This window comes from Melopsittacus undulatus, chromosome 24, assembly GCF_012275295.1.
Source record: "Melopsittacus undulatus isolate bMelUnd1 chromosome 24, bMelUnd1.mat.Z, whole genome shotgun sequence".
NCBI lineage: Eukaryota > Metazoa > Chordata > Aves > Psittaciformes > Psittaculidae > Melopsittacus > Melopsittacus undulatus.
This window is the reverse complement of record NC_047550.1, coordinates 524,720-551,293: the sequence shown is the minus strand read 5'-3', so window position 1 is coordinate 551,293 and position 26,574 is coordinate 524,720. Positions and strand designations below refer to the sequence as shown.

General features: G+C 61.4%; 3 protein-coding genes across 3 annotated transcripts; all 3 read right to left on the bottom strand.

Annotated features, from left to right (window-relative positions):
- Positions 1-189: 189 nt before the first annotated feature.
- LTBP4 (latent transforming growth factor beta binding protein 4) lies at positions 190-21,728 on the bottom strand. The gene is given in 30 exon segments (XM_034072118.1): positions 190-347; positions 1,000-1,125; positions 1,773-1,916; positions 1,988-2,170; positions 3,089-3,241; positions 3,341-3,487; positions 4,225-4,353; positions 4,540-4,605; positions 4,941-5,297; positions 6,297-6,425; positions 8,425-8,556; positions 8,630-8,752; positions 9,444-9,569; positions 10,828-10,947; positions 11,161-11,286; positions 11,374-11,499; positions 12,363-12,488; positions 13,355-13,840; positions 13,936-14,082; positions 14,653-14,689; positions 14,691-14,818; positions 15,691-15,813; positions 16,379-16,441; positions 16,543-16,639; positions 17,278-17,425; positions 17,427-17,508; positions 18,033-18,102; positions 18,144-18,274; positions 21,039-21,283; positions 21,709-21,728. Coding segments are annotated over 30 exon segments (4,248 nt in total).
- Positions 21,729-23,126: 1,398 nt separating this feature from the next.
- LOC117437605 (SH3KBP1-binding protein 1-like) lies at positions 23,127-26,053 on the bottom strand. The gene is made up of 6 exons (XM_034072117.1): positions 25,935-26,053; positions 25,697-25,866; positions 24,691-24,831; positions 24,511-24,607; positions 23,346-23,524; positions 23,127-23,263 (listed from the first exon to the last, which is right to left on the bottom strand). Exons 1-6 carry the CDS (start codon positions 26,051-26,053, stop codon positions 23,175-23,177), a joined length of 795 nt encoding a protein of 264 aa, XP_033928008.1. The 3' UTR covers positions 23,127-23,174.
- LOC117437610 (SH3KBP1-binding protein 1-like) lies at positions 25,843-26,472 on the bottom strand. Its single transcript, XM_034072138.1, has 2 exons — positions 26,287-26,472; positions 25,843-26,213 (listed from the first exon to the last, which is right to left on the bottom strand). Exons 1-2 carry the CDS (start codon positions 26,434-26,436, stop codon positions 26,133-26,135), a joined length of 231 nt encoding a protein of 76 aa, XP_033928029.1. The 5' UTR covers positions 26,437-26,472; the 3' UTR covers positions 25,843-26,132.
- Between the last annotated feature and the right edge of the window lie 102 nt (positions 26,473-26,574).

Here is a 26,574-nt window from a genome sequence, read left to right as displayed (position 1 = left end):
TAGGGGGGGAGGGGGGGTCCCTCCTGTCCCAACCCCCCCAAAACGCCTTTATTTTATAGAAAACCTTTATTGTATAAAAGTGGGGGGGGGGTCCCCAAACCCCCCCCCCCCAGGGGCACCCATGGGTGCCCCCCCCCCCCATTCATCCCTATGGCCCCCCCCCTGGAGGGGGGGGGGGGGGGGGGCTCCTCAGGCGCGGGGGGAGGGTGGGGGGCGCGCGCACGCAGCGCGGGGGGGGGGGCGCGGCGCGGGCGCGTGCCCGGGGGGGCAGAGGCAGCGGAAGGAGCCGGGGGTGTTGATGCATCCTCCAGGCCGGCAGGGGGCGCCCAGTGCGCACTCGTCCACGTCTGGGGGGGGGCAAAGGGGGGGTCTGGGTGCTATGGGGGGGTAAAGGGGGGTCTGGGTGCTATGGGGGGGGTCTGGGTGCTATTGGGGGAGGTCTGGGTGTTATGGGTGCTATAGGGGGTAAAGGGGTGTCTGGGTGCTATTGGCGGGGTCAATGGGTATCAATGGGTACCAATGGGTATCAATGGATAGCAATGGGTGTCAATCGGTGTCAATGGATATCAATGGGTGTCAATGGGAGTCAACGGGTATCAATGGGCATCAATGGGTATCAATGGCTATCAATGGATATCAATGGATATCAATGGGTGTCAATCGGTGTCAATGGGTGTCAATGGGTATCAATGGGTATCAATGGGTACCAATGGTTGTCAATGGGTGTCAATGGGTATCAATTGGTATCAATGGGTATCAATGGGTATCAATGGGTATCAATGGTTGTCAATGGGTGTCAATGGGTGTCAATGGGTATCAATGGGTACCAATGGGCGTCAATGGGTATCAATGGGTACCAATGGGCATCAATGGGTATCAATGGGTACCAATGGTTGTCAATGGGTGTCAATGGGTATCAATGGGTACCAATGGGCGTCAATGGGTATCAATGGGTACCAATGGGAGTCAATGGGTGTCAATGGGGTCTCCGGTGCTCACCCACGCAGTCGAGGCGCGCGGGGTCGAGCCGGAAGCCGCGGTCGCAGGCGCAGGTGAAGCCGTCGGGGACGCGCACGCAGCGCCCGTGGTGGCAGCCGCTGAGCACCGCGCACTGCGCCGGGTCCGCTGCGGGGGCAGCGGGGGAGCCCCAAATACCCCCCTGCACCCCAAATACCCCCCTGCACCCCAAATACCCCCCCGGGACCCCAAATACCCCCCTGGGCCCCAAATACCCCCCTGCACCCCAAATACCCCCCCGGGACCCCAAATACCCCCCTGGGCCCCAAATACCCCCCTGCACCCCAAATACCCCCCCGGGACCCCAAATACCTCCCTGGGCCCCAAATAACCTCCTGCACCCCAAATACACCCCCCGGACCCTAAATATGCCCTGGGATGCCAAATACCCCCCTGGGCCCCAAATACCCCCCTGCACCCCAAATACACCCCCCGGACCCTAAATACGCCTGGGATGCCAAATACCCCCCATGGCCCCAAATACCCCCCCTGCACCCCAAATACCCCCTGGGCCCCAAATAACCCCTTGGGACCTTAAATACCCCCTGGGACGCCAAATACCCTCTAGGGACCCCAAATACCTCCCTAGGGACCCTAAATACCCCCCTGAACCTCAAACCCTCCCCCAGGACCCCAAATACCCCCCCGGGACCCCAAATGCCCCCCCCAGGGAGACAAATACCCCCCTCTGCACCCCAAATACCCCCATTGCCACCTGTATCCCATCCCCCCCCATCCCCATCCCCATCCCTCACCTTCCTCCCCCTCCTCCTCTTCCTCCTCCTCCTCCTCCTCGCCCCCCCCGCGCTCCTCGGGGTACCCGCGGGGGGGGTCCCCGTGGGGCTGCAGGGCCCAGGGGGGGCCGGGGGGGGGCTCATAGCGGGGTCCCCGCCCGCGGTGGGGCGGGGGGGGGGGGGGCGCGGGGATCCCCGAACTCGAACCCCCCCGCGCCCCCCCCCCCCCGCCCCACCGATGCCATAGGGGTCGTAATCGGGGCGGAAGAACGGGGGGGGGGCGTGGGGGGGGCCCCCGAAGAAACCAAAGGGGAGCCCGAAGGGGGGGGCGAAGTCGGGGGCGTACTCATAGGCGGGGGGGGGCAGGGGGGGGCCGTAGCTGGGGGGGCGCAGGACGTTGCACAGGAGCTCGAAGTCATCTGGGGGGGGGGCAAGAGGAGAAAGGGGGGGTTGGGGGACCCTGCGCCCCCCCCAGGGTCTATGGGGGGGTCCCCATAGGTAGGGATGGAAGTGGTTGGGGGGGGGGAGAGGGAAAGGGGGGGGGAAGGGGGGGCAGTGGGGGTGCAGGGCTCTCTGTGCTCTATAGGGGCTCTGTGTGCTCTATAGGGGTACGGGGGTCTCTATGTGCTCTATAGGGGTTCAGGGCTCTATATGCTCCATAGGGGCTCTATGCTCCCTATATGGGCACTATACTCTCTATAGGGTCCCCATGTGCTCTATAGTGTCCCCATGCACTCTATAGTGTCCCCATGCACTCTATAGGGTCCCCATGCCCTCTATAGTGTCTCCATGGACCCTATAGTGTCCCCATACACTCTAGAGGTTCCCCATGTACTCTATAGTGTCTCCATACATTCTATAGTGTCCCCATGTACTCTATAATGTCCCCATGTACTCCATAGTGCCCCATACACTCCACAGTGTTCCCATGTACCCTATAGCGCCCCCATGTGTTCTATGGGTTCTCCCGGTGGGCGGGGCTGGGGGCGGTACCTGACTGGTGGGCGGGGCGGGGGGGGGGGTACCTGATCGGGGGGCGGGGCAGGGGGACGGTACCTGATTGGTGGGCGGTGCTGGGGGCGGTACCTGATTGGCGGGCGGGGCAGGGGGCGGGGCTGAGGGCGGTACCTGAGCCGGGGGGGCGGGGCAGGGGGGCGGGGCAGGGGGGCGGTACCTGATTGGGGGCGGGGCTGGGGGCGGTATCTGATTGGTGGGCGGGGCAGGGGGGCGGGGCAGGGGGGCGGTACCTGAGCCGGGGGCAGTGCTGGGGGCGGTACCTGATTGGTGGGCGGGGCAGGGGGCGGTACCTGATTGGTGGGCGGGGCAGGGGGCGGTACCTGAGCCGGGGGCGGGGCAGAGCGCGCACTCCATGCCCCAGGCCTGCCCGTAGCGGCAGCAGCACTCGCTGTACGTCATGGGCGCGTGCACGCGCGGGCGCGCGCACACCAGGTCCGCGCCCACCTCCTGCCAGCACACGTCCTGCGCCGCCTCTGCGCGCATGCGCCGCCGCGGTCACGCGCTTGGATCCCCCTCCATCCCACACCCCCCACCCCCCCCCCCCCGGGGTCTCGCAATGGTCGCGTCCTCACCCAGGCTCGAGTCGTTGTGGACGCAGCGGCGCTGGGACGCGTCCAAGACGAGCGGGGGGGGGCAGGAGCAGTGGAACGAGCCCACAGTGTTGGTGCAGAGCCCCCCCACGCACGGCTCCGACTCCGCCGCAGAGCACTCGTCGTTGTCTGGGGGGGGGGGGGAGGGGGCAGGTTTGGGGGGTTCAGGTTTTGGGGGGGCAGGTTTAGGGGGCAGGTTTGGGGGTGAAGGTTTTGGGGGGTGCAGGTTGGGGGTGCAGGTTCAGGTTTTGGGGTCCAGGTTTAGGGGCTGCAGGTTTGGGGGTTCAGGTTTGGGGGTTCAGGTTTGGGGGTTCACGTTTTGGGGGTTCAGTTGTTGGGGTTCAGGTTTTGGGGTCCAGGTTTAGGGGGTGCAGGTTTGGGGGTTCAGGTTTTGAGGGTTCAGGTTTGGGTGTGCAGGTGCAGGTTTGGGGGGGGCAGGTTTGGGGGGGGCAGGTTTGGGGGGGGCAGGTTAAGGTTTTGGGGGTGCAGTTTAGGGGTGCAGGTTTAGGGGTGCAGGTTGGGGTTCAGGTTTGGGGGTACAGTTTTGGGGTTCAGGTTTGGGGGTACAGTTTGGGGGTTCAGGTTTGGGGGTTCAGGTGTTGGGGTTCAGGTTTTGGGGTTCAGGTTTGGGGGTACAGTTTGGGGTTCAGGTTTGGGGGTTCAGGTTTGGGGGTTCACGTTTTGGGGGTTCAGGTGTTGGGGTTCAGGTGTTGGGGTTCAGGTTTGGGGGTACAGTTTGGGGGTTCACGTTTTGGGGGTTCAGGTGTTGGGGTTCAGGTTTTGGGGTTCAGGTTTGGGGGTACAGTTTGGGGGTTCACGTTTTGGGGTTCAGGTTTGGGGGTACAGTTTGGGGGTTCAGGGCTCACCCACGCACTGCAGATGCTCCGGTTCATAGTAGAAGCCGCTGGGGCAGTAGCAGCTGAAGCCGGGGGCCGCGTTCACGCAGACCCCCCCCCGGCAGAGCAGCGGCGTGAACAGAGAGCACTCATCCACGTCTGGAACAACAATGGGGCAATGGGGTAAGGGGGGGAATGGAATTAATGGGGCAATGGGGGTAATGGGGGTAATGAGGTAATGGGAGCAATGGGGGCAATGAGGTAAAGAGGGTAACGGGGGTAATGGGGTATTGGGGGCAATGAGGTAATGGGGGGGCAATGGGGGGCGATGTGGACCCCACTCACCTACGGGGTCTCCCTCAGTGTCCTCAGCGCGCCCGGGCCCGTGCGGGCAGAGGGCGTCGTGGTCCTCTGTGGGGCAGGAGGGGCCGTGGGCACCCAAACCCCCCCCAGACCCCCCCAAACCCCTCTCCAACCCCCACTCCAACCCCCCCCCCATGCTCCCTCCCATCACCCCAACCCCCCCCATGCCCTCCCCATCAACCCCAAGCCGCCCCCATCACCCCCACCCCCCCCCCATTCCCCCCCCCCCCCGGTGTCCGTACGTGATCCGGGCTGCGGGCAGCGCTCCCCCCATGCCCATCCCTATCACCCCTAAACCCCTCCCCATCACCCCCAAACCCATCACCCCAACCCCCCCCATGCTCCCCCCATCCCCCCCCCCCCCCCCCCCCCGGTGTCCGTACGTGATCCGGGCTGCGGGCAGCGGCCGCCGGGGGGGGGCGGGCAGCGCTCCCCCCATGCCCATCCCAGGCTGCAGCAGCACTGCCGCTGGGTGGCGCTGTGCGCCATGCGCCTGCAGTCCCGACTGTAGCACCCGGCGCTGCCGCTGGGGGCGCTGCTGAGCACGGCCGCGGGGAAGGGGGCGGGGCCGGCAGCGGGGAAGGGGGCGGGGCCTGCCGAGGGGGGCGGGGCCACGCAGCGCCCCGTGACCGGGTCGAACTCGTGGCCGCCGTCGGGGCACAGGCACAGGAAGGAGCCGTCCGCGTTCTCGCAGCGCTCGGACCCACACACCCCACGGAGGGACTCGCACTCGTTCACGTCTGGGGGGGGTGGGGAGAGATGGGGGTAATAGGGGGCAATTGGGGGTAATAGGGGGCAATTGGGGGTAATAGGGGGCAATTGGGGTAATAGGGGGAATGGGGGTAATAGGGGGCAATTGGGGGTAATAGGGGGTAATTGGGGTAATAGGGGGCAATTGGGGGTAATAGGGGGTAATTGGGGGTAATAGGGGCAATTGGGGGTAATAGGGGGCAATTGGGGGTAATAGGGGGCAATTGGGGGGTAATAGGAGAAATGGGGGTAATAGGGGGCAATTGGGGGTAATAGGGGCAATTGGGGGGTAATAGGGGGCAATTGGGGGGTAATAGGGGCAATTGGGGGTAATAGGAGGAATGGGGGTAATAGGGGGCAATTGGGGGTAATAGGGGGCAATTGGGGGGTAATAGGGGGAATGGGGGTAATAGGGGGCAATTGGGGGGTAATAGGGGGCAATTGGGGGTAATAGGGGCAATTGGGGGTAATAGGGGAAATGGGGGGGTAATAGGGGGCAAATGGGGGTAATAGGGGGAATGGGGGTAATAGGGGGCAATTGGGGGTAATAGGGGGCGAGTGGGGGTAATAGGGGGCAATTGGGGGTAATAGGGGGAATGGGGGTAATAGGGGGCAATTGGGGGTAATAGGGGGAATGGGGGTAATAGGGGGCAATGGGGGGCAATAGTGGGCAAGGGGGTGCAATCGGGGGCAATAGGGGGCAATTGGGGGGTAATAGGGGGAATGGGGGTAATAGGGGGCAATGGGGGGCAATAGTGGGCAAGGGGGTGCAATCGGGGGCAATAGGGGGCGATGGGGGGTAATAGCAACAGAGGGCTCTAGGGGGCAATGGGGGGCAATAGGGGACAATGGGGGTAATAGGGGGCAATGGGAGGCCATGGGGTAATAGGGGGCAATGGGAGGCAATGGGGGCAATAGGGAGCAATAGCGGATGATGGGAGGCAATGGGGGGGGGTATAACGGGGACCCCGCCATGGTCCCATCCGTACCCACGCAGTGGTGGCCGTGGGGAGCGGTCTCGTAGCCGGGGTCGCAGGCGCATTGGAAGGAGCCGGGCAGGTTGAGGCACGAGGCGTGGGCCCCACAGAGGGTCCCGTTGTGGGAGCACTCGTCTACGTCTGGGGGGGGTAAATGGGGGGGGACCCAGTCTGAGGTGGGGGGGATGGAGCCCTCTGGTGGGGGGGCCTGGGCAGCTCTGGGCACCACAGCATCCTCCTTCTGTACCCCACACATCCTCCTTCTGCTCCTGTATCCCACAGCATCCTCCTCCTGCTCCTGTATCCCATAGCATCCCCCTTCTGTACCCCACACATCCTCCTTCTGCTCCTGTATCCCATAGCATCATCCTCCTGCTCCTGTATCCCACAGCATCATCCTTCTGCTCCTGTACCCCACACATCCTCCTTCTGCTCCTGTATCCCATAGCATCCTCCTTCTGCTCCTGTATCCCACAGCATCATCCTTCTGCTCCTGTATCCCACAGCATCCTCCTTCTGCTCCTGTATCCCATAGCATCATCCTCCTGCTCCTGTATCCCACAGCATCATCCTTCTGCTCCTGTACCCCACACATCCTCCTTCTGCTCCTGTATCCCACAGCATCCTCCTTCTGTACCCCACACATCCTCCTTCTGCTCCTGTATCCCATAGCATCCTCCTTCTGCTCCTGTATCCCACAGCATCATCCTTCTGCTCCTGTATCGCACAGCATCCTCCTTCTGCTCCTGTATCCCACAGCATCCTCCTCCTGCTCCTGTATCCCACAGCATCATCCTTCTGCTCCTGTATCCCACAGCATCATCCTTCTGCTCCTGTATCCCACAGCATCCTCCTCCTGCTCCTGTATCCCACAGCATCATCCTTCTGCTCCTGTATCCCACAGCATCCTCCTGCTCCTGTATCCCATAGCATCCTCCTTCTGCTCCTGTATCCCACAGCATCATCCTTCTGCTCCTGTATCGCACAGCATCCTCCTTCTGCTCCTGTATCCCACAGCATCCTCCTTCTGTACCCCATACATCCTCCTCCTGCTCCTGTATCCCACAGCATCCTCCTTCTGTACCCTACACATCCTCCTTCTGCTCCTGTATCCCACAGCATCATCCTTCTGCTCCTGTATCCCACAGCATCATCCTTCTGCTCCTGTATCCCACAGCATCCTCCTGCTCCTGTATCCCATAGCATCCTCCTTCTGTACCCCACACATCCTCCTTCTGCTCCTGTATCCCACAGCATCATCCTTCTGCTCCTGTATCCCACAGCATCATCCTCCTGCTCCTGTATCCCACAGCATCATCCTCCTGCTCCTGTATCCCACAGCATCCTCCTGCTCCTGTATCCCATAGCATCCTCCTTCTGTACCCCACACATCCTCCTTCTGCTCCTGTATCCCATAGCATCCTCCTTCTGCTCCTGTATCCCACAGCATCATCCTTCTGCTCCTGTATCCCATAGCATCCTCCTTCTGTACCCCATACATCCTCCTCCTGCTCCTGTATCCCATAGCATCATCCTTCTGCTCCTGTATCCCACAGCATCATCCTTCTGCTCCTGTATCCCACAGCATCCTCCTTCTGTACCCCACACATCCTCCTCCTGCTCCTGTATCCCATAGCATCATCCTTCTGCTCCTGTATCCCACAGCATCATCCTTCTGCTCCTGTATCCCATAGCATCCTCCTTCTGTACCCCATACATCCTCCTCCTGCTCCTGTATCCCATAGCATCATCCTTCTGCTCCTGTATCCCACAGCATCATCCTTCTGCTCCTGTATCCCATAGCATCCTCCTTCTGTACCCCACACATCCTCCTTCTGCTCCTGTATCCCACAGCATCATCCTTCTGCTCCTGTATCCCACAGCATCCTCCTGCTCCTGTATCCCACAGCATCCTCCTTCTGTACCCCACACATCCTCCTCCTGCTCCTGTATCCCACAGCATCCTCCTTCTGTACCCCACACATCCTCCTTCTGCTCCTGTATCCCACAGCATCCTCCTTCTGCTCCTGTATCCCACAGTATCCTCCTTCTGTACCCCACACATCCTCCTCCTACCCCACGTTTCCCTCCTCGCCCTGCCCCACGGTGCCCATGCCCGGTGCCCATGCCCGGTGCTCACCGACGCAGTGTCCGCCGCGGTCGCGCCGGTAGCCGGGCTGGCACTCGCTGACGCAGCGGTAGGAGCCGGGCTCGTTCTCGCAGCGCTGAGCCCCACACAGGCTCCCCCCATACTCCCGGCACTCATCCACATCTGCGGGCACAGACCATGGGTACCGCGAACCCCAACCCCCCCATGGAGCCCCCCCATGGCCGCAGCCCCTCACCATGGCACTGGGCCTGCTCGGCGTCGGTGCGGAACCCCGGGGGGCAGCGGCACTCGAAGGAGCCGTCGGTGTTGACACAGAGGCCGCCGGCGCAGAGGACCCCGCGCTGGCACTCGTCGATGTCTGCAGGGGTGTGGGAGATGGTGGGATACAGGGGTGTGGGATACAGGGATATGGGATGTGGGGTATGGGATACAGGGATATGGGATACAGCGATATGGGGTATGGGATACAGGGATATGGGATGTGGGGTATGGGATACAGGGATATGGGATAGAGGGGTATGGGATGTGGGGTATGGGATGTGGGGTATGGGATACAGGGATATGGGATACAGCGATATGGGGTATGGGATACAGGGATAGGGGATACAGGGATATGGGATGTGGGGTATGGGATACAGGGATATGGGATGTGGGATACAGGGATATGGGTTAAAGGGATATGGGATAAAGGGATATGAGATGTGGGGTATGGCATATGGGATACTGGGATATGGGGTACGGGATACAGGGATATGGATAGTGGGGTATGGGATACAGGGATATGGGATGTGGGGTATTGGACATGGAGTATGGGATATGGGGTATAGGATATGGGGATGTGGGATGGACATGGGGACCAGGATGGTTATAGAGACTGGACTGGGTGCAAGAGACCAGAATGGGCACATGGGGATCTGAGCTCAGGATGGGCACAGGGACTGGGATTGGCATCGTGATGTGGGGACCAGGATGGGCACAGGGACTGGGATGCACAAAGGGACCGGGACGGGCACAGGAACTGGGTCCAGGTTGGGCTGCACCACACGCACCAATGCAGGCAGTGCCCGCGGCCGTGCGGGTGAATCCCTGTGCACAGAGGCAGGTGAAGGAGCCCTCGGTGTTGAGGCATTCCCCATGTGGGAAGCAGAAATCCCCCTCCAGGCACTCGTTGATGTCTGTGGTCAATGGGTGATGTCAATGGATGAGGTCAATGGATGAGGTCAATGGATGCAGTCAATGGATGAGGTCAATGGATGCAGTCAATGGATGAGGTCAATGGATGCAGTCAATGGATGAGGTCAATGGATGCTGTCAATGGATGCTGTCAATGGATGCAGTCAATGGATGCTGTCAATGGATGAGGTCAATGGATGCTGTCAATGGATGAGGTCAATGGATGCAGTCAATGGATGCTGTCAATGGATGCAGTCAATGGATGCTGTCAATGGATGCTGTCAATGGATGCAGTCAATGGATGAGGTCAATGGCTGCGGTCAATGGATGAGGTCAATGGATGCAGTCAATGGATGAGGTCAATGGATGCAGTCAATGGATGCGGTCAATGGCTGTGGTCAATGGATGCGGTCAATGGATGAGGTCAATGGATGCAGTCAATGGATGCTGTCAATGGATGAGGTCAATGGATGAGGTCAATGGATGAGGTCAATGGATGCTGTCAATGGATGAGGTCAATGGATGCGGTCAATGGATGATGTCAATGGATGAGGTCAATGGATGCTGTCAATGGATGCGGTCAATGGATGAGGTCAATGGATGCGGTCAATGGATGAGGTCAATGGATGCAGTCAATGGATGCGGTCAATGGATGCTGTCAATGGATGAGGTCAATGGATGCGGTCAATGGATGCTGTCAATGGATGCGGTCAATGGATGCTGTCAATGGATGCAGTCAATGGATGAGGTCAATGGATGCTGTCAATGGATGAGGTCAATGGATGCAGTCAATGGATGCTGTCAATGGATGCTGTCAATGGATGAGGTCAATGGATGAGGTCAATGGATGCAGTCAATGGATGCGGTCAATGGATGCGGTCAATGGATGAGGTCAATGGATGCAGTCAATGGATGCTGTCAATGGAAGCATCAATGGATGCGGTCAATGGATGCGGTCAATGGATGCTGTCAATGGATGCTGTCAATGGATGAGGTCAATGGATGCGGTCAATGGATGCGGTCAATGGATGAGGTCAATGGATGCAGTCAATGGATGCGGTCAATGGATGCTGTCAATGGATGAGGTCAATGGATGCGGTCAATGGATGCTGTCAATGGATGCGGTCAATGGATGCTGTCAATGGATGCGGTCAATGGATGCTGTCAATGGATGCGGGGGTCCGGGGGGGTCCGTGACCATCAATGGATGCAGTCATTGGATGCTGTCAATGGATGCGGGGGTCCGGGGGGGTCCGGGACCTGTGCAGCGGCCGCGGTGCGGGCGGAAGCCCCCCCGGCAGGGCCGGCACTGGAAGGAGCCTGCGGTGTTGAGGCATTCCTGGCCCGGGCACGCAGCCTCGTTCTCACACTCGTCGATGTCTATGGGAGGATGTGGGGGGCTCAGTGTGTGGGGACCCCCATGGTGGGGTGACCCCATGGCAGGACACCCCCATTGCATGGTACCCCTATGGAACAGTGCCCCCACTGTTCCCCCATTGCATGGTACCCCAATGGATCAGTGCCCCCAGTGTTCCCCCATTGCATGGTACCCCTATGGTGTGGTGCCCTCAACACTGCCCCCATCCCGCTCACCCTGGCATGGCTCTCCCGGTGCCGCGGCGCGGTAGCCGGTGGGGCAGAGGCACCGGTAGGAGCCGGGCAGGTTCTCACAGCGCCCATGGGTGCAGGGGGGGGGGCTCTGTGCGCACTCATCCACATCTATGGGGACACGGGGGGGGGGGGTCAGCACACACCAGGACATGCCCCCCCCCCCCCCCCCCCCCCCCCCCCAGGGTCCCTGCTGACCTTGGCACTCGGTGCCGGCGGCACTGGGCTGGTACCCGGCATGGCACAGGCACCGGTAGCTCCCCACCGTGTTCTCACAGCGCCCATGGGTGCAGGGCCGGGGGCTGCGGCGGCACTCGTCCACATCTGGGGGGGCGATGGGGGCATGGGGTGATGGGGGAATGGGGATGGGGAATGGGGATGGGGAATGGGGATGGGGGAATGGGGATGGGGGAATGGGGATGGGGAATGGGGATGGGGAATGGGGATGGGGGAATGGGGATGGGGAATGGGGATGGGGGAATGGGGATGGGGAATGGGGATGGGGGAATGGGGATGGGGAATGGGGATGGGGGAATGGGGATGGGGGAATGGGGATGGGGATGGGGGAATGGGGATGGGGATGGGGGAATGGGGATGGGGAATGGGGATGGGGGAATGGGGATGGGGAATGGGGATGGGGGAATGGGGATGGGGAATGGGGATGGGGATGGGGAATGGGGATGGGGGAATGGGGATGGGGGAATGGGGATGGGGGAATGGGGATGGGGGAATGGGAATGGGGAATGGGGATGAGGGTATGGGGATGGGGAATGGGGATGGGGGAATGGGAATGGGGATGGAGAACGGGGATGGGGGAATGGGGATGGGGGAATGGGGATGGATGCAGGGAGATACGGATACAGGGAGAAGGATGGGTGCCCACAGCAAAGGGTGAACGGGCCAATGGGTGCACGGGGCAATGGGTGCATGGGCTGATGGGTGCATGGGTTGATGGGTGCATGCAGTAATGGGTGCATGCGGTGATGGGTGCATGGGCTGATGGGTGCATGGGTTGATGGGTGCATGGGCTGATGGGTGCATGGGTTGATGGGTGCATGGGTTGATGGGTGCATGGGCTGATGGGTGCATGGGTTGATGGGTGCATGGGTTGATGGGTGCATGCAGTAATGGGTGCATGGGCTGATGGGTGCATGGGCTGATGGGTGCAGGGGCTGATGGGTGCTCACCAATGCAGTGGGTGCCCTGGGTGCTGAGCCAGAAGCCAGGGTGGCAGCGGCAGGAGTAACCCCCACGGTGTGGGACACAGCGGCCAGGGCCACAGAGCTGCGGGTTCCGCTCGCACACGGTGCCCGCTGTGACACGGGACACGCATGGAACACGCATGGATCACACATGGAGCATATATGGAACACACATGGAACATGCATGGAATACACATGGAGCATATATGGAACATACATGGAACACACATGGATCACACATGGAACATGCATGGAATACACATGGAACACACATGGAGCATATATGGAACATATATGGAACACACATGGAACATGCATGGAATACACATGGAGCATATATGGAACATACATGGAACACACATGGATCACACATGGAGCATATATGGAACATACATGGAACACACATGGAACATACACTGAACACACATGGATCACACATGGAACATGCATGGAATACACATGGAACACACATGGAGCACACATGGAACATGCATGGAATACACATGGAGCATATATGGAACATACATGGAACACACATGGATCACACATGGAGCACACATGGAACATGCATGGAACACACATGGAGCATATATGGAACATACATGGATCACACATGGAACATGCATGGAATACACATGGATCACACATGGAGCATGCAGGGAACACACATGGAACATACATGGAGCACGGACAGAACATACTTGAAACATACATGGATCACACATGGAAAATACACAGAACATGCATGGAACATGTGTGGCACATACATGGAGCACGGACGGAACATACTAGAAACATACATGGATCACACATGGAAAATACATGAAACACACATGGAATATAAATTGAATACACATGGAGCATACATGGAACATACACTGAACACACATGGAACATATATGGAACACACATATATGGAACATACATGGAACATGCATGGCACATACATGGAACACACACAGACCCCCCCCCCATACCTGGTGCCTCCGGTGTGGGGATGGGTCCCAGTAGCCCCATGGTGGGTCTGGGCACCACAATGACCTCAGGGGCTGGGGGGGGCTCATGGGGGGGCCGCGGTGGCCTTGTGGTGGTTGCTGGTAATGGGGTGACAATGGGGGGGGGGCCCAATCCTGGTCCTGATCCTGGTCCTGAACCCGGTCCCGGTCCCAATCCTGGTCCTGATCCCGGTCCTGATCCTGGTCCGGATCCTGGTCCTGATCCTGGTCCTGATCCTGGTCCTGATCCTGGTCCGGATCCCGGTCCTGATCCTGGTCCTGATCCTGGTCCCGATCCTGGTCCTGATCCTGGTCCTGATCCCGGTCCTGATCCTGGTCCGGATCCCGGTCCCGATCCTGGTCCCGATCCTGGTCCCGATCCTGGTCCTGATCCCGGTCCCGATCCTGGTCCGGATCCTGGTCCCGATCCTGGTCCCGATCCCATCTGCTGCTCCTGGTGCCATGGGGCTGGTGGGGGATGGGGGGGGATGAGGGTGCCTTGTGGGGCTGAGGGGGGGGTGGAATTGGGGGTGCGGGGGGGGGGGGGGGGGGGGGGTCCTCACGCGTGGCCGGGGGGGCGGCGGTGCTGGTGCGGGGCCGCCCGAGGGGCACACGGGGCAAATCCTGCCCCAGGTACCGGGCATTGAAGCGGAGGTCGGATGCGGAGTAATGGTACCCGGGGCCCGCGGGGCAGATCTCCTTGAAGCCCTCTGTGGGGGGGGGAACGAGGGGGGGGTCACCCCCAAATCTGCCCCCCCCCCCCCCCCAACATCTGCCTAGAGCATCCGTGGGATGCAGGATGCTGTGCGGTCCATGGGGATGAATGGGAATCAATGACAATCAATGGGGTTCAACGGGGATCAATGGTAATCAGTAGGGATCAATGGGGTTCAATGGGGGATCAATGGTAATCAATGGGTATCAATGGGGATCAATGGGGCTCAATGGGGGCTCAATGGGGATCAATGGGAATCAATGGGTTTCAATTGTTTTCTATGGGGATCAATGAGAATCAATGGGGATCAAGGGGGCTCAATGGGTTTCAATGGGGAACAATGGGGATCAATGGGGTTTCGATAGGGTTCAGTGTGGATCAATGGAAATCAATGGGGTTTCAATGGGGCTCAATGGAAATCAGTGGAGCTCAACAGGGATCAATGGAAATCAGTGGGGTTTCAATGGGGCTCAATGGAAATCAATGGAGCTCAACAGGGATCAACGGAAATCAATGGGGTTTCAATGGGGTTTCAATGGGGCTCAATGGGGCTCAGTGGGCTCACCCGAGCCGGGGGGGGGGCAGCGCAGGCAGGACCCCCCCCCAGGCCTTGCCCACGCGGCTGCAGCAGCAGATCTGGCGCGTGATGTTCCTTAGGGTGGGGAGGGCACAGCGCCCGGAGCGCAGCACCCGGAAACAGGGACCCCGCGCCTCGGACAGCACCTGCTGGGCTGCGAGGGCACCGACATCATTGTCATCATCATCATCATCAACCCCATCATCATCATCCATATCCCATCATACCCATCCCCATCATCATCATCATCCCCATCATCATCATCCCATCCCCATCATCATCATCATCATCATCATCATCATCATCATCCATATCCCATCATACCCATCATCATAATCATCATCCCATCCCCATCATCATCATCATCCCCATCATCATCATCATCATCATCATCATCCATATCCCATCATACCCATCATCATAATCATCATCCCATCATCATCATCATCCCATCCCCATCATCATCATCATCCCCATCAGCATCACCATCATCATCATCATCATCATCCATATCCCATCATACCCATCATCATAATCATCATCCCATCATCATCATCATCCCATCCCCATCATCATCCATATCCCATCATCCCCATCATCCCCATCATCCCCATCCTCCCCATCCCATCCCCATCATCATCATCATCCATATCCCATCATCCCCATCCCCATCATCCCCATCCCATCTCCATCCCATCCCCATCATCATCATCATCCATATCCCATCATCCCCATCCCACCCCCATCCCATCCCCATCATCATCATCATCATCCCATCCCTATCATCATCATCATCATCATCCCCATCATCAACCCCATCATCATCATCATCCCATCCCCATCATCATCCATATCCCATCATCCCCATTCCCATCATCCCCATCATCTCCATCCCATCCCCATCATCATCATCATCCATATCCCATCATCCCCATTCCCATCATCCCCATCCCATCCCCATCCCATCCCCATCCCATCCCCATCATCATCATCATCCCCATCCCCCTCCTGCCCATCCCCCCTCACAGATGCAGCTGGACCGGGATGCATCCAGCAGGAATCCAGGGGGGCAGAGACACGCGAAGCTCCCGCGGGTGTTGGTGCAGATCCCATTGCGGCAGAACCCGCCCCGACCGCACTCATCCACGTCTGGGGGGGGGGGGGGCACCCTCAGATCCCACCTGCGCCCCCCCCCCCCCCCCCCATCCCCGGATCCCACCGGATCCCATCAGATCCCTCCGCATCCCACCAGGTATCAGCGCATCCCATTGGATCCCACCAGATCTCACCGGATTTCCCCCCCCCCCCCGCCGGATCCCATCAGATCCCACTGCAACTCATCAGATCCCACCACATCCCACCACACCCCACTGGATCCCATCAGATCCCACTGCAACTCATCAGATCCCACTGCAACCCATCAGCTCCCACTGGATCCCATCAGATCCCACTGCGACACATCAGATCCCACTGGATCCCATCAGATCCCACTGCATCCCATCAGATCCCACTGCAACCCATCAGATCCCACTGCAACCCATCAGATCCCACTGCAACCCATCAGATCCCACTGGATCCCATCAGATCCCACCAGATCCCACCGCATCCCATCAGATTCCACCGCATCCCATCAGATCCCACTGGATCCCATCAGATCCCACTGGATCCCATCAGATCCCACTGATCCCATCAGATCCCACCAGATCCCACTCACCCTCACAGGACCCGTTCTGGAGCTGGAATCCCGGCGGGCAGGGAGCATCCAACTGGGGCAGCTCTGGGGGGGGGTGGAACAAGGATGAGCCCCCCCCCACATCACCCCCCTCCTCCCCATCACCCCCCCCCCCTTTTGTGCCACCCCCCCCCCCCGGGTCTCACCAGCGCAGGGCTCGCACTCGTGCACCCCCCAGGCCACACCGGCCCCCCCCCGGCAGCAAATGTCCTGGGTGCGGAGGCCGGGGAGGGGGGAGCTGCACTGCGGGGGGGGGGAGGGGTTGGGAGACAGCGGCTCCCCCCCCCCCCCCCCCCCCCAACAGCATCCCTATAGCACCCATGGGTGCACCCATAACCCCCCCCATCACCCATGGGTGCACCCATAACCCCCCCCCATCAACCATGGGTGCTCCCATAACCCCCCCCATCACCCATGGGTGCTCCCATAACCCCCCCCATCACCCATGGATGCCCCCATAAACCCCCCCCCATCAACCATGGGTGCTCCCATAACCCCCCCCATCAACCATGGGTGCTCCCATAACCCCCATCACCCATAACCCCCCCATCCCCCATAACCCCCCGATCACCCATAACCCCCCCATCACCCATGGGTGCCCCCATCCCCCATAACCCCCCCCATCACCCATAACCCCCATCACCCATAACCCCCCCATCCCCCATAACCCCCCCCATCACCCATAACCCCCCCATCACCCATAACCCCCCCATCCCCCATAACCCCCCCCATCACCCATAACCCCCCCATCACCCATAACCCCCCCATCACCCATAACCCCCATCACCCATAACCCCCATCACCCATAACCCCCCCATCACCCATAACCCCCCTCCCCCATAACCCCGCCCCCATTACCCCCCGGGGGGGGGGATCCTCACCTCGCCCCCCCTCATCTCCCGGAAGCATCGCCCGTACGCAGCCCCCTCCCCATTGGGGGACCCCCGGAGGTCCCCTCGGCCGGGGGGGGGTGGGGGGGCTCTGGGCACCGTTTGGGGGGGGGGGTGGGGGGGCTCCTCCCTGCGCCCCCCCCCGCACCCGCTCCACGTGGTGAATGGTGACAGAGGCCTCGGGGGGGTGCTGTACATGGACACTGACCATGGACTGCGCACCTGGGGGGGGGGGTCAATGGGTGCTATGGGGGGGGTCAATGGGTGCTAAGGGGGGGTCAATGGGTGCTATGGGGGGTGTCAATGGGTGCTAAGGGGGGGTCAATGGGTGCTATGGGGGGTGTCAATGGGTGCTAAGGGGGGGTCAATGGGTGCTATGGGGGGTCAATGGGTGCTAAGGGGGGGTCAATGGGTGCTATGGGGGGGGTCAATGGGTGCTAAGGGGGGGTCAATGGGTGCTATGGGGGGTCAATGGGTGCTAAGGGGGGGTCAATGGGTGCTATGGGGGGTCAATGGGTGCTATGGGGAGGTCAATGGGTCCTATGGGGGGGTCAATGGGTGCTATGGGGGAGGGGGTCAATGGGTGCTATGGGGGGGGTCAATGGGTCCTATGGGAGGGTCAATGGGTGCTATGGTGGAGGGGGTCAATGGGTGCTATGGGGGAGGGGGTTAATAGGTGCTATGGGGGGGGGGCAGCACCCATGGACCCACCCAATGCAAGATGGGGGGGGGGGGGGGGCTCTCACCATCCTCTTCCTCCCGGTGATTGGCCAAGGGCAGGGTGTAAACGGACCTGGTGAGGGCTTGGGGACCCCCCTCGTCTCGGGGCCCCCCCACGTTGGGGCCCCCCCATAGGCTGAGGGCCCCCCCCCCCCCCCGGTGCCGTTGGCCGGGAGGTGGCAGAAGCGCCCCGTGAAGTGGGGGGGGCAGAGGCAGGAGTCGGGGCGCGCGCAGACCCCCCCGTTCTGGCACAGCAGCGGGCACAGCACTGCGGGGGGGAAAACGGGGGGGGGGCACCCGCAGGTCAGGACCCCCCCCCAATGCACCACCATGGACCCCAGTGCATCCCAATGCACCCCAGTGCAACCCAGTGCAACCCAATGCATCCCAATGCACCCCAGTGCAACCCAATGCATCCCAATGCACCTCAATGCACCCCAGTGCAACCCAATGCATCCCAACGCACCTCAATGGACCCCAGTGCAACCCAATGCATCCCAATGCACCTCAATGCACCCCAGTGCAACCCAATGCATCCCAAAGCACCTCAATGGACTCCAGTGCAACCCAGTGCAACCCAATGCACCCCCAATGCACCCCAATGGACCCCAGTGCAACCCAATGCACCTCAATGGACTCCAGTGCAACCCAGTGCATCCCAATGGACCCCAGTACAACCCAATGCACCCCCAATGCACCTCAATGGACCCCAGTGCAACCCAGTGCATCCCAATGGACCCTAGTGCAACCCAATGCACCCCCAATGCACCTCAATGGACCCCAGTGCATCCCAATGGACCCCAGTGCAACCCAATGCACCCCCAATGCACCTCAATGCACTCCAATGCATCCCAGTGCATCTCAGTGCAACCCAACATACCCCAATGCAACCCAATGCACACCCAAAGCACCCCAATACATCCCAATGCATCCCAATGCACCTCAATACATCCCAATGAATCCCAATATACCTCAATGCACCCCAATGCATCTCAATACATCCCAGATCACACCCAATAAATCCCAATGCTCCACAATGCATCCCAGTTCACACCCAATGCACCCCAGTGTCAGCCCCCAATACACCCCAGCAAGGCAGGGGTCCCATGGGGTGCCCCATAGGGGCCTGCCCCACACCCTGATCCCGTTGCCCCCCTCGGGCCCCCCCCCACCGCTGGTGCCGGGTCCCAGCGGTACGCGATGACGTCATGGGGCTGCGTGGGTGGGACGGGACCCGCCCCCCCCCCCTCCGGCACCCATCGATCCCCCCCTCCCCCACCCCGGTTTGGAATGGGGGGGGACAAGGCGGGAGGGGCACGGAGACAGCCCCGGGACCGGATACCCCGATAGGGACCAGACACCATCGGTACCGGATACCCCGATAGGGACCGGACCTCATCGATACCGGATACCCCGGTGGGGACCGGACCTCATCAGTACCGGATACCCCGATAGGGACCAGACCCCATCGGTACCGGATACCCCGGTGGGGACCGGACCCCATCGATACCGGATACCCCAGTGGGGACCGGACCTCACCGGTACCGGATACCCCGGTGGGGACCGGACCCCATCGATACCGGATACCCCGATAGGGACCGGACCCCATCGGTACCGGATACCTCGGTGGGGACCGGACCTCATCAGTACCGGATACCCCGGTGGGGACCGGACCCCATCGATACCGGATACCCCAGTGGGGACCGGACCCCATCGATACCGGATACCCCGATAGGGACCGGACACCATCGATACCGGATACCCCGGTGGGGACCGGACCCGATCAGTACCGGATATCCCAGTGGGGACCGGACCCGATCAGTACCGGATACCCCGGTAGGGACCGGACACCATCGATACCGGATACCCCGACAGGGACCGGACACCATCGGTACCGGATACCCCGGTGGGGACCGGACCTCACCGGTACCGGATACCCCGATAGGGACCGGACACCATCGGTACCGGATACCCCAGTGGGGACCGGACCTCACCGGTACCGGATACCCCGATAGGGACCGGACCCCATCGGTACCGGATACCCCGGTGGGGACCGGACCTCATCAGTACCGGATACCCCGGTGGGGACCGGACCTCACCGGTACCGGATACCCCGAGAGGGACCGGACACCATCGGTACCGGATACCCCAGTGGGGACCGGACCCCATCGGACCGGACCCCATCAGTACCGGATACCATCGGACCGGACCCCATCGGTACCGGACACCTCAAGCGGGTACCGAACCCCATCAGTACCGGACACCTCAATTGGGACCGGACCCTTCTGTTACCGGACACCCCCATCGGGTACCGAACCCTTCCATTACCGAACCCCCCCCGTTACAGGACACCCCCACCGGTACCGAACCTTCCATTACCGGACACCCCCACCGGTACCGAACCCTTCCATTACCGGACACCCCATCGGTACCGAACCTTCCATTACCGGACACCCCATCGGTACCGAACCTTCCATTACCGGACACCCCCATCGGTACCGAACCCTCCCGTTACCGGACTCTTCCATTACCGGACACCCCATCGGGTACCGAACCCCCGGTCACCGGACACCCCATCGGTACCGAACCTTCCATTACCGGACACCCCCATCGGTACCGAACCCTTCCATTACCGGACACCCCATCGGGTACCGAACCCCCGGTCACCGGACACCCCATCGGTACCGAACCCTCCCGTTCCCAGACACCCCCCACCGGTACCGAACCCCTCCCGTTACCGGACACCCCATTGGGTTCCGAACCCTTCCGTTACCGGGACACCCCGTTAACCGGACACCCCCGTTCCCAGGACCACCCCCCACCGGTACCGAACCCCTTCCATTACCGGACACCCCATCGGGTACCGAACCCCCGGTTACCGGACACCCCATCGGTACCGACCCTCCCCGTTACCGGACACCCCATTGGGTTCCGAACCCTTCCATTACCGGACACCCCGTTACCGGACACCCCCGTTACCGGACACCCCGTTACCGTTCCCCCCCGTTACCGTCCCCCCCCCCCGCACTGACCGAGGCGGAAGCCGCTGCCCGCGGGGGGGGGGGGCTCCGCTCTCCAACGCCTCCGGGTCCCCGTTGGGACACTCTCGGGCGCAGCCGCCGCTGCCGCTGCACCGGAGGCGGCACCGGGGGGGGGTGAAGAGGAGACGGAGCCGCCCCCCCCCCCCCTCCGGTACCGGCAACCGGCTCCGACAGCGCAAGCGCAGCCGCCGCCAGCAGCAGCAGCACGGGCCCCATCCACCGCGTCCAGCCCAAAACTGGGGGGGGGGGGGGGAATGGGGCGGGGGGGGGGGGGGGACGGGGACATGGGGGGTGGGACCAAACCAGGGTGGGGCCGAGCAGCGGCCGCGCCCCCCCCCCCCCCCCCCATAGAGGGACATGGGGGGATCCATGGGACATGGGGGGGGGGGGCCATGGGGGGAGGATCCACGGGATATGGGGGGGATCCATGGGACATGGGAGGAGATCCATGGGATATGGGGGGGGTTCATAGGATATAGGGGGGGATCCATGGGACATGGGGGGGGGTCATGGGGGGAGGATCCATGGGATATGGGGGGGGGTCCATGGGATATAGGGGGGGGATCCATGGGACATGGGGGGGGGCCATGGGGGGGTGGTGCCTTCCCCCCCTCTATGGGCCCCTCCATGTTTGTGACCCCCCCCCCAATGCTGACGTCACGCGGCCGTTGGTGCTCTCATGGGTGGGGGTAAAGGGGGGGGGCCCTTTTGGGGCCGAGGGCCGCGGAGATGGGCGCCCCCCCCCCCCCCCCCCCCCTTCCCCCCCGCGGTGACGTCACCGGGAAAGCTCGCGCTTGGCCTCGCGCTGAACCGGCCCCGCCCCCCCCCCCAATTGTCCTGAAGTGGGAGGGGGGGGAACCAGGAAGAGTGTGTCCCCCCCCCCAATGTTCCCAATGGGGTGACCCATAGGATGCTGTTGGGGGGGGTGCGGGACCCCCATAGACCACAGTGCACAAAGCAGAGGGGAAAAGGGGGTGTATTGGGGGGGGCACCCCCAAACCCCTCCCTGAGTGTGGGGGGGGCCCCCAATGAAGGCACAAAGTGAAAGGGGGGAGCTCCGACCCCCCCCCCCCTCAAAAACGCCGTCTCATTGAGCCTCGCTTTGGGGGGCAACGAGGGGGCAGCGGGGGGGGGGCGCCCGGGGGGGGGCACAGCGCGGGGGGGGGGTGGGGGGGGTGGAGGAGGAGGAGGTGGGGGGGGCTCTGCGGGGAGGAGGGGGGGGGCCCGGGGGGTTTTGGCTCTGCCCCCCCCCCGGGGGGCTCCTTCTGCCCCCCCCCCAAGTGTGGGGCTGGGGGGGGGGGGGGGTCGGGGGGGCGATGGAGACGGCGTCGCTGCAGGGGAGGGGCCGGGGCTGTGGAGAGAGGGGGTGAATGGGGGGAGGGAACCAAAGGGGGGTGTAAAGGGGGGGCAAGAACGGGGGTAGGGGGGTAATGGGGGGGTAAAAGGGGATGAAATGGGGATGAATGGGAGGAAAAAGGGGGGTAAAAGGGGGTAAAAGGGGGGGTAAAGGGGGTAGTAGGGCGGTAAAGGGGGTATTAGGGAGGTAAAGGGAGGTAAATGGGGTAAAGGGGGTAATATGGATGTAAGGGGGACATAAAAGGGGAGTAATAGGGAGCCAAAGAGGGGTTAAAAAGGGAAGTAAAGGAGTGGGTAAAGGGGGGGAAATAGGGATCCAAAGGGGGGGGCAAATAGGGATGCGGGGGTGCAATAGGGATGCAGAGGGGGGGCAATAGGGATCCAAAGGGGGGGCAATAGGGATGCGGGGGGGGGCAATAGGGATCCAAAGGGGGGGCAATAGGGATCCAAAGGGGGGGCAATAGGGATGCGAGGGGGGGCATTAGGGATGCCAAGGGGGGGTAATAGGGATGCAGAGGGGGGGCAATAGGGATGCGGGGGGGGTAATAGGGATCAAAAGGGGTGGGCAATAGGGATGCAAAGGGGGGGTAATAGGGATGCGGGGGGGGGGCATTAGGGATGCAAAGGGGGGGTAATAGGGATGCAAAGGGGGGGCAATAGGGATGCAAAGGGGGGGCAATAGGGATGCGGGGGGGGGTAATAGGGATCAAAAGGGGTGGGCAATAGGGATGCAAAGGGGGGGCAATAGGGATGCAGAGGGGGGTCCCTGCCCTACCCATGTGTGCGGGGGGGCCCGGGCAGCGCCAGGTCGCACTGATCCAGCTGCTGGAGCAGCTCTTCCTCACTGAGCCCCTCAGCATCTGCATGGGCAGCATTGGGACCCATTGAGGGGTTGGGGGGCAGGCACCAATGACCCCCCCCCCCCATTGACCCCCCATGTACCGGGGGGTTTGTTGGCCCTGTCCATGGCCGTGGTGAGGTCCCAGAGCTGGAGGCTGCCGTTGGCATGGCCGGTGGCCAGGAGCCGGCGCGGCCGGGAGCCGATGCGGCTCGAGCCCTCGCACTCGTGCACCGTGAAGGCAGTGATGGAGGCACCGTCCACGGCGCGCACCTCCCCGATCCTGGTGTTAGCGCACCCCATAGAGCCCCATGGGCACCCCCATGGCACCCACGGCAGCTCCATGGCACCCATAGCGCCCCATGGGCACCCATAGCATCCCCATGGCACCCATAGCGCCCCATGGGCACCCATAGCATCTCCATGGTACCCATAGCATCTTCGTGGTACCCATAGCACCACATTGGTACCCATAGCATCCCCTTGGTACCCATAGTGCCCCATTGGTACCCATAGCATCCCCTTGGTACCCATAGCATCTCCATGGTACCCATAGCACCCCATTGGTACCCATAGCATCCGCATGGCACCCATAGTGCCCCATGGGCATTCCCATGGCACCCACGGCACCCCATGGGCACCCATAGCATCTCCATGGTAACCATAGCATCTCCGTGGTAACCATAGTACCCCATTGGTACCCATAGCATCCCCTTGGTACCCATAGCATTCCCATGGCATACATAGCACCCCATTGGTATGTACAATATCCCTGTGGCACCCCTAGTATCCCCATGGCACTCATAGCATCACCGTGGTACCTACAATATCCCTGTGGCACCCCTAGTATCCCCTTGGTACCCATAGCTTCCTCCATGGCATTCATAGCATCCCCATGGCACCCATAGCACCCCCGTGGCACCCATAGCACCCCCGTGGTACCCATAGCATCCCCTTGGTACCCATAGCATCCCCATGGCACCCATAGCACCCCCGTGGTACCCATACCATCCCCATGTCACCCATAGCACCCCATCGGCACCCATAGCACCCCGTGGCACCCATAGCACCCTGTGGCACCCATAGCACCCTGTGGCACCCATACCATCCCCATGTCACCCATAGCACCCTATGACACCCATAGCACCCCATTGGCACCCCATAGCACCCCCATCGGCACCATAGCACCCCATCGGCCACCCATAGCACCCCTATGACACCCATAGCACCCCATTGGCACCCACAGCACCCCGTGTGCCCTGCTCTCACTTCTTGCCGGTGGAGGAGAGGCGGATGAAGACCTGGCACGCATCCGGCACCACGCGCTGGATGAAGACCTGCTGCTCCTCGCGCTCCCCAAAGGGCCCTGTGCGTGTGGGGCACAGCGTGGGTCTGTGCCGGCGCTCAGCACCCCCGGCGCGGGCAGCACCGACCCGGGTGGGCTCTGACCGATGTCGGTGCCGGCGCCGGCGGCGTCGTCCAGCGCCAGGACCTTGAAGGAAGCCAAGGGAGTGGAGCCCGGCTGCGTGGAGAGCATCCCGCGGAAGCGCGTCACCGTCCAGCTCCGAACGTGGTGGTTGTCGGCACAGACTGCGGAGAGCGGGATGGAGAGTGGGGCAGGGATGGGGTGAGGATGGATCAGGGATGGATGGGTGTGATGGATGGAGGGATGATGGATCAGTGATGGTGGATGGAGGGATGATGGAGAGATGAGGGGTGACGGATGATGGAGGGATGGATGATGGATCAGTGATGGAGGGATGGAGGGATGATGGATCAGGGATGGAGGGATGGAGGGATGATGGATCAGTGATGGTGGATGGAGGGATGATGGATCAGTGATGGTGGATGGAGGGATGATGGATCAGTGATGGTGGATGGAGGGATGATGGATCAGTGATGGTGGATGGAGGGATGATGGAGAGATGAGGGGTGACGTGATGATGGAGGATGGATGATGGGTCAGTGATGTGTGGATAATGATGGAGGGATGGATGATGGATCAGTAACTGGGTGGATGATGATGGAGGGATGGATGATTGATCAGTGATGGGTGGGGATGGATGGAGGGATGGATGATGGATCAGTGATGGTGGGTGATGGATGGATATGGGGTGATGGAGGGATGGATGGATGGGGGATGGATGGATGGGGGATGATGGATAATGGATGGGTGATGGATGAGGGATGATGGATGATGATTGAATGGATGGATGATGGATGATGATTGGATGGATGGATGTTGGATGATGATTGGATGGATGGATGTTGGATGATGATTGGATGGATGGATGATGATTGGATGGATGGATGATGGATGATGATTGGATAGATGGATGAGGGATGATGATTGGATGGATGGATGGTGGATGATGATTGGACGGACGGGTGATGGTTGTTGGATGGATGGATGATGGATGATGATTGGACAGACCAGCGCCCTCGCCGTGCTCACCGGACACGAGGTGCTTCTCGGAGAGCATGATCCTGGTGACAGGGCTGCGGTGCACGGTGAAGGTCTGGAAGAGCTGTGGCCCCGATCCCATTGTCTCGGGGTGCTGCACGATGACCCTCACCACACCGGAGCTGGTGACGTAGGCGATCTTCGATCCAGTTCCCAACTCTCACCTGCAAACCAAGCGGGGCTCACGCTGCTCCCAGTTCACCCCAGTCCGAACTGGTGGGGCTCTTACTGGTCTTGGGGGTGAGGTAGACACTGAGGGGCGGTGACGGCGTCCTCGCCGGGGTCGCGGTAGAGCTCGGTCACCAGGAGGTCGTTGTCCTTCATGCGCAGGGGGAACTTTCTGCACATCGATGGGGACGTGGTGCCGGTGATGCCTGTGCCGGTGATGCCAAACCCCTCTTGGGTGCCGGCGCTCAACCCCAACGTACTAGATGGAGCCATTGCTGCAGCCCAGCAGGAGGAAGGTGCCGGCAGCATCATAGCTGGTGATGGGTACCACATCCTGGACCTACGGCAGGACACCCCGGCGCATCGGCGACGTTCCCGGTGCCAACCGCGGCACCGCCACCACCGCCGCTCACCTGCCAGTGCTTGGTGACCGCGTTCCATACGCCGATGGTGCCGCCGGGGCTGGTGGCGATGAGCTGGTTGCCCACGAAGAACAAGGCCTCGGCCGGCACCCCCAGGTTCAAAGACCACCTGCGCCGGGGCCCAGCACCCATGGGTGCCATGGACGCAGCACCACCGCGGTGATGGTGATGGGGATGGGGACGGGGGGGGCTCTCACCGATCTCGCTGCCATTGCCATCGGCACGCAGCGCCCATAGGATGATGTCCCCCCCCCCGGCGGCCGCCACCATCTGCCTCCC

Bases quoted from the DNA above. Each gene is read 5' to 3' on its own strand.
- LOC117437605 (XM_034072117.1), bottom strand. From the start codon at position 26,053: ATGTGCAGAAAGTTCCCCCTGCGCATGAAGGACAACGACCTCCTGGTG. The intron at 25,867-25,934 runs GTAAGAGCCCCA...GGTTTGCAGGTG, and splicing joins CTACCTCACCCCCAAGACCA to AGAGTTGGGAACTGGATCGA. The intron at 24,608-24,690 runs GTCAGAGCCCAC...CCACACGCACAG, and splicing joins CGGCGCCGGCACCGACATCG to GGCCCTTTGGGGAGCGCGAG.
- LOC117437610 (XM_034072138.1), bottom strand. From the start codon at position 26,436: ATGGCACCCATGGGTGCTGGGCCCCGGCGCAGGTGGTCTTTGAACCTG. The intron at 26,214-26,286 runs GTGAGCGGCGGT...GTCCTGCCGTAG, and splicing joins CGGTCACCAAGCACTGGCAG to GTCCAGGATGTGGTACCCAT.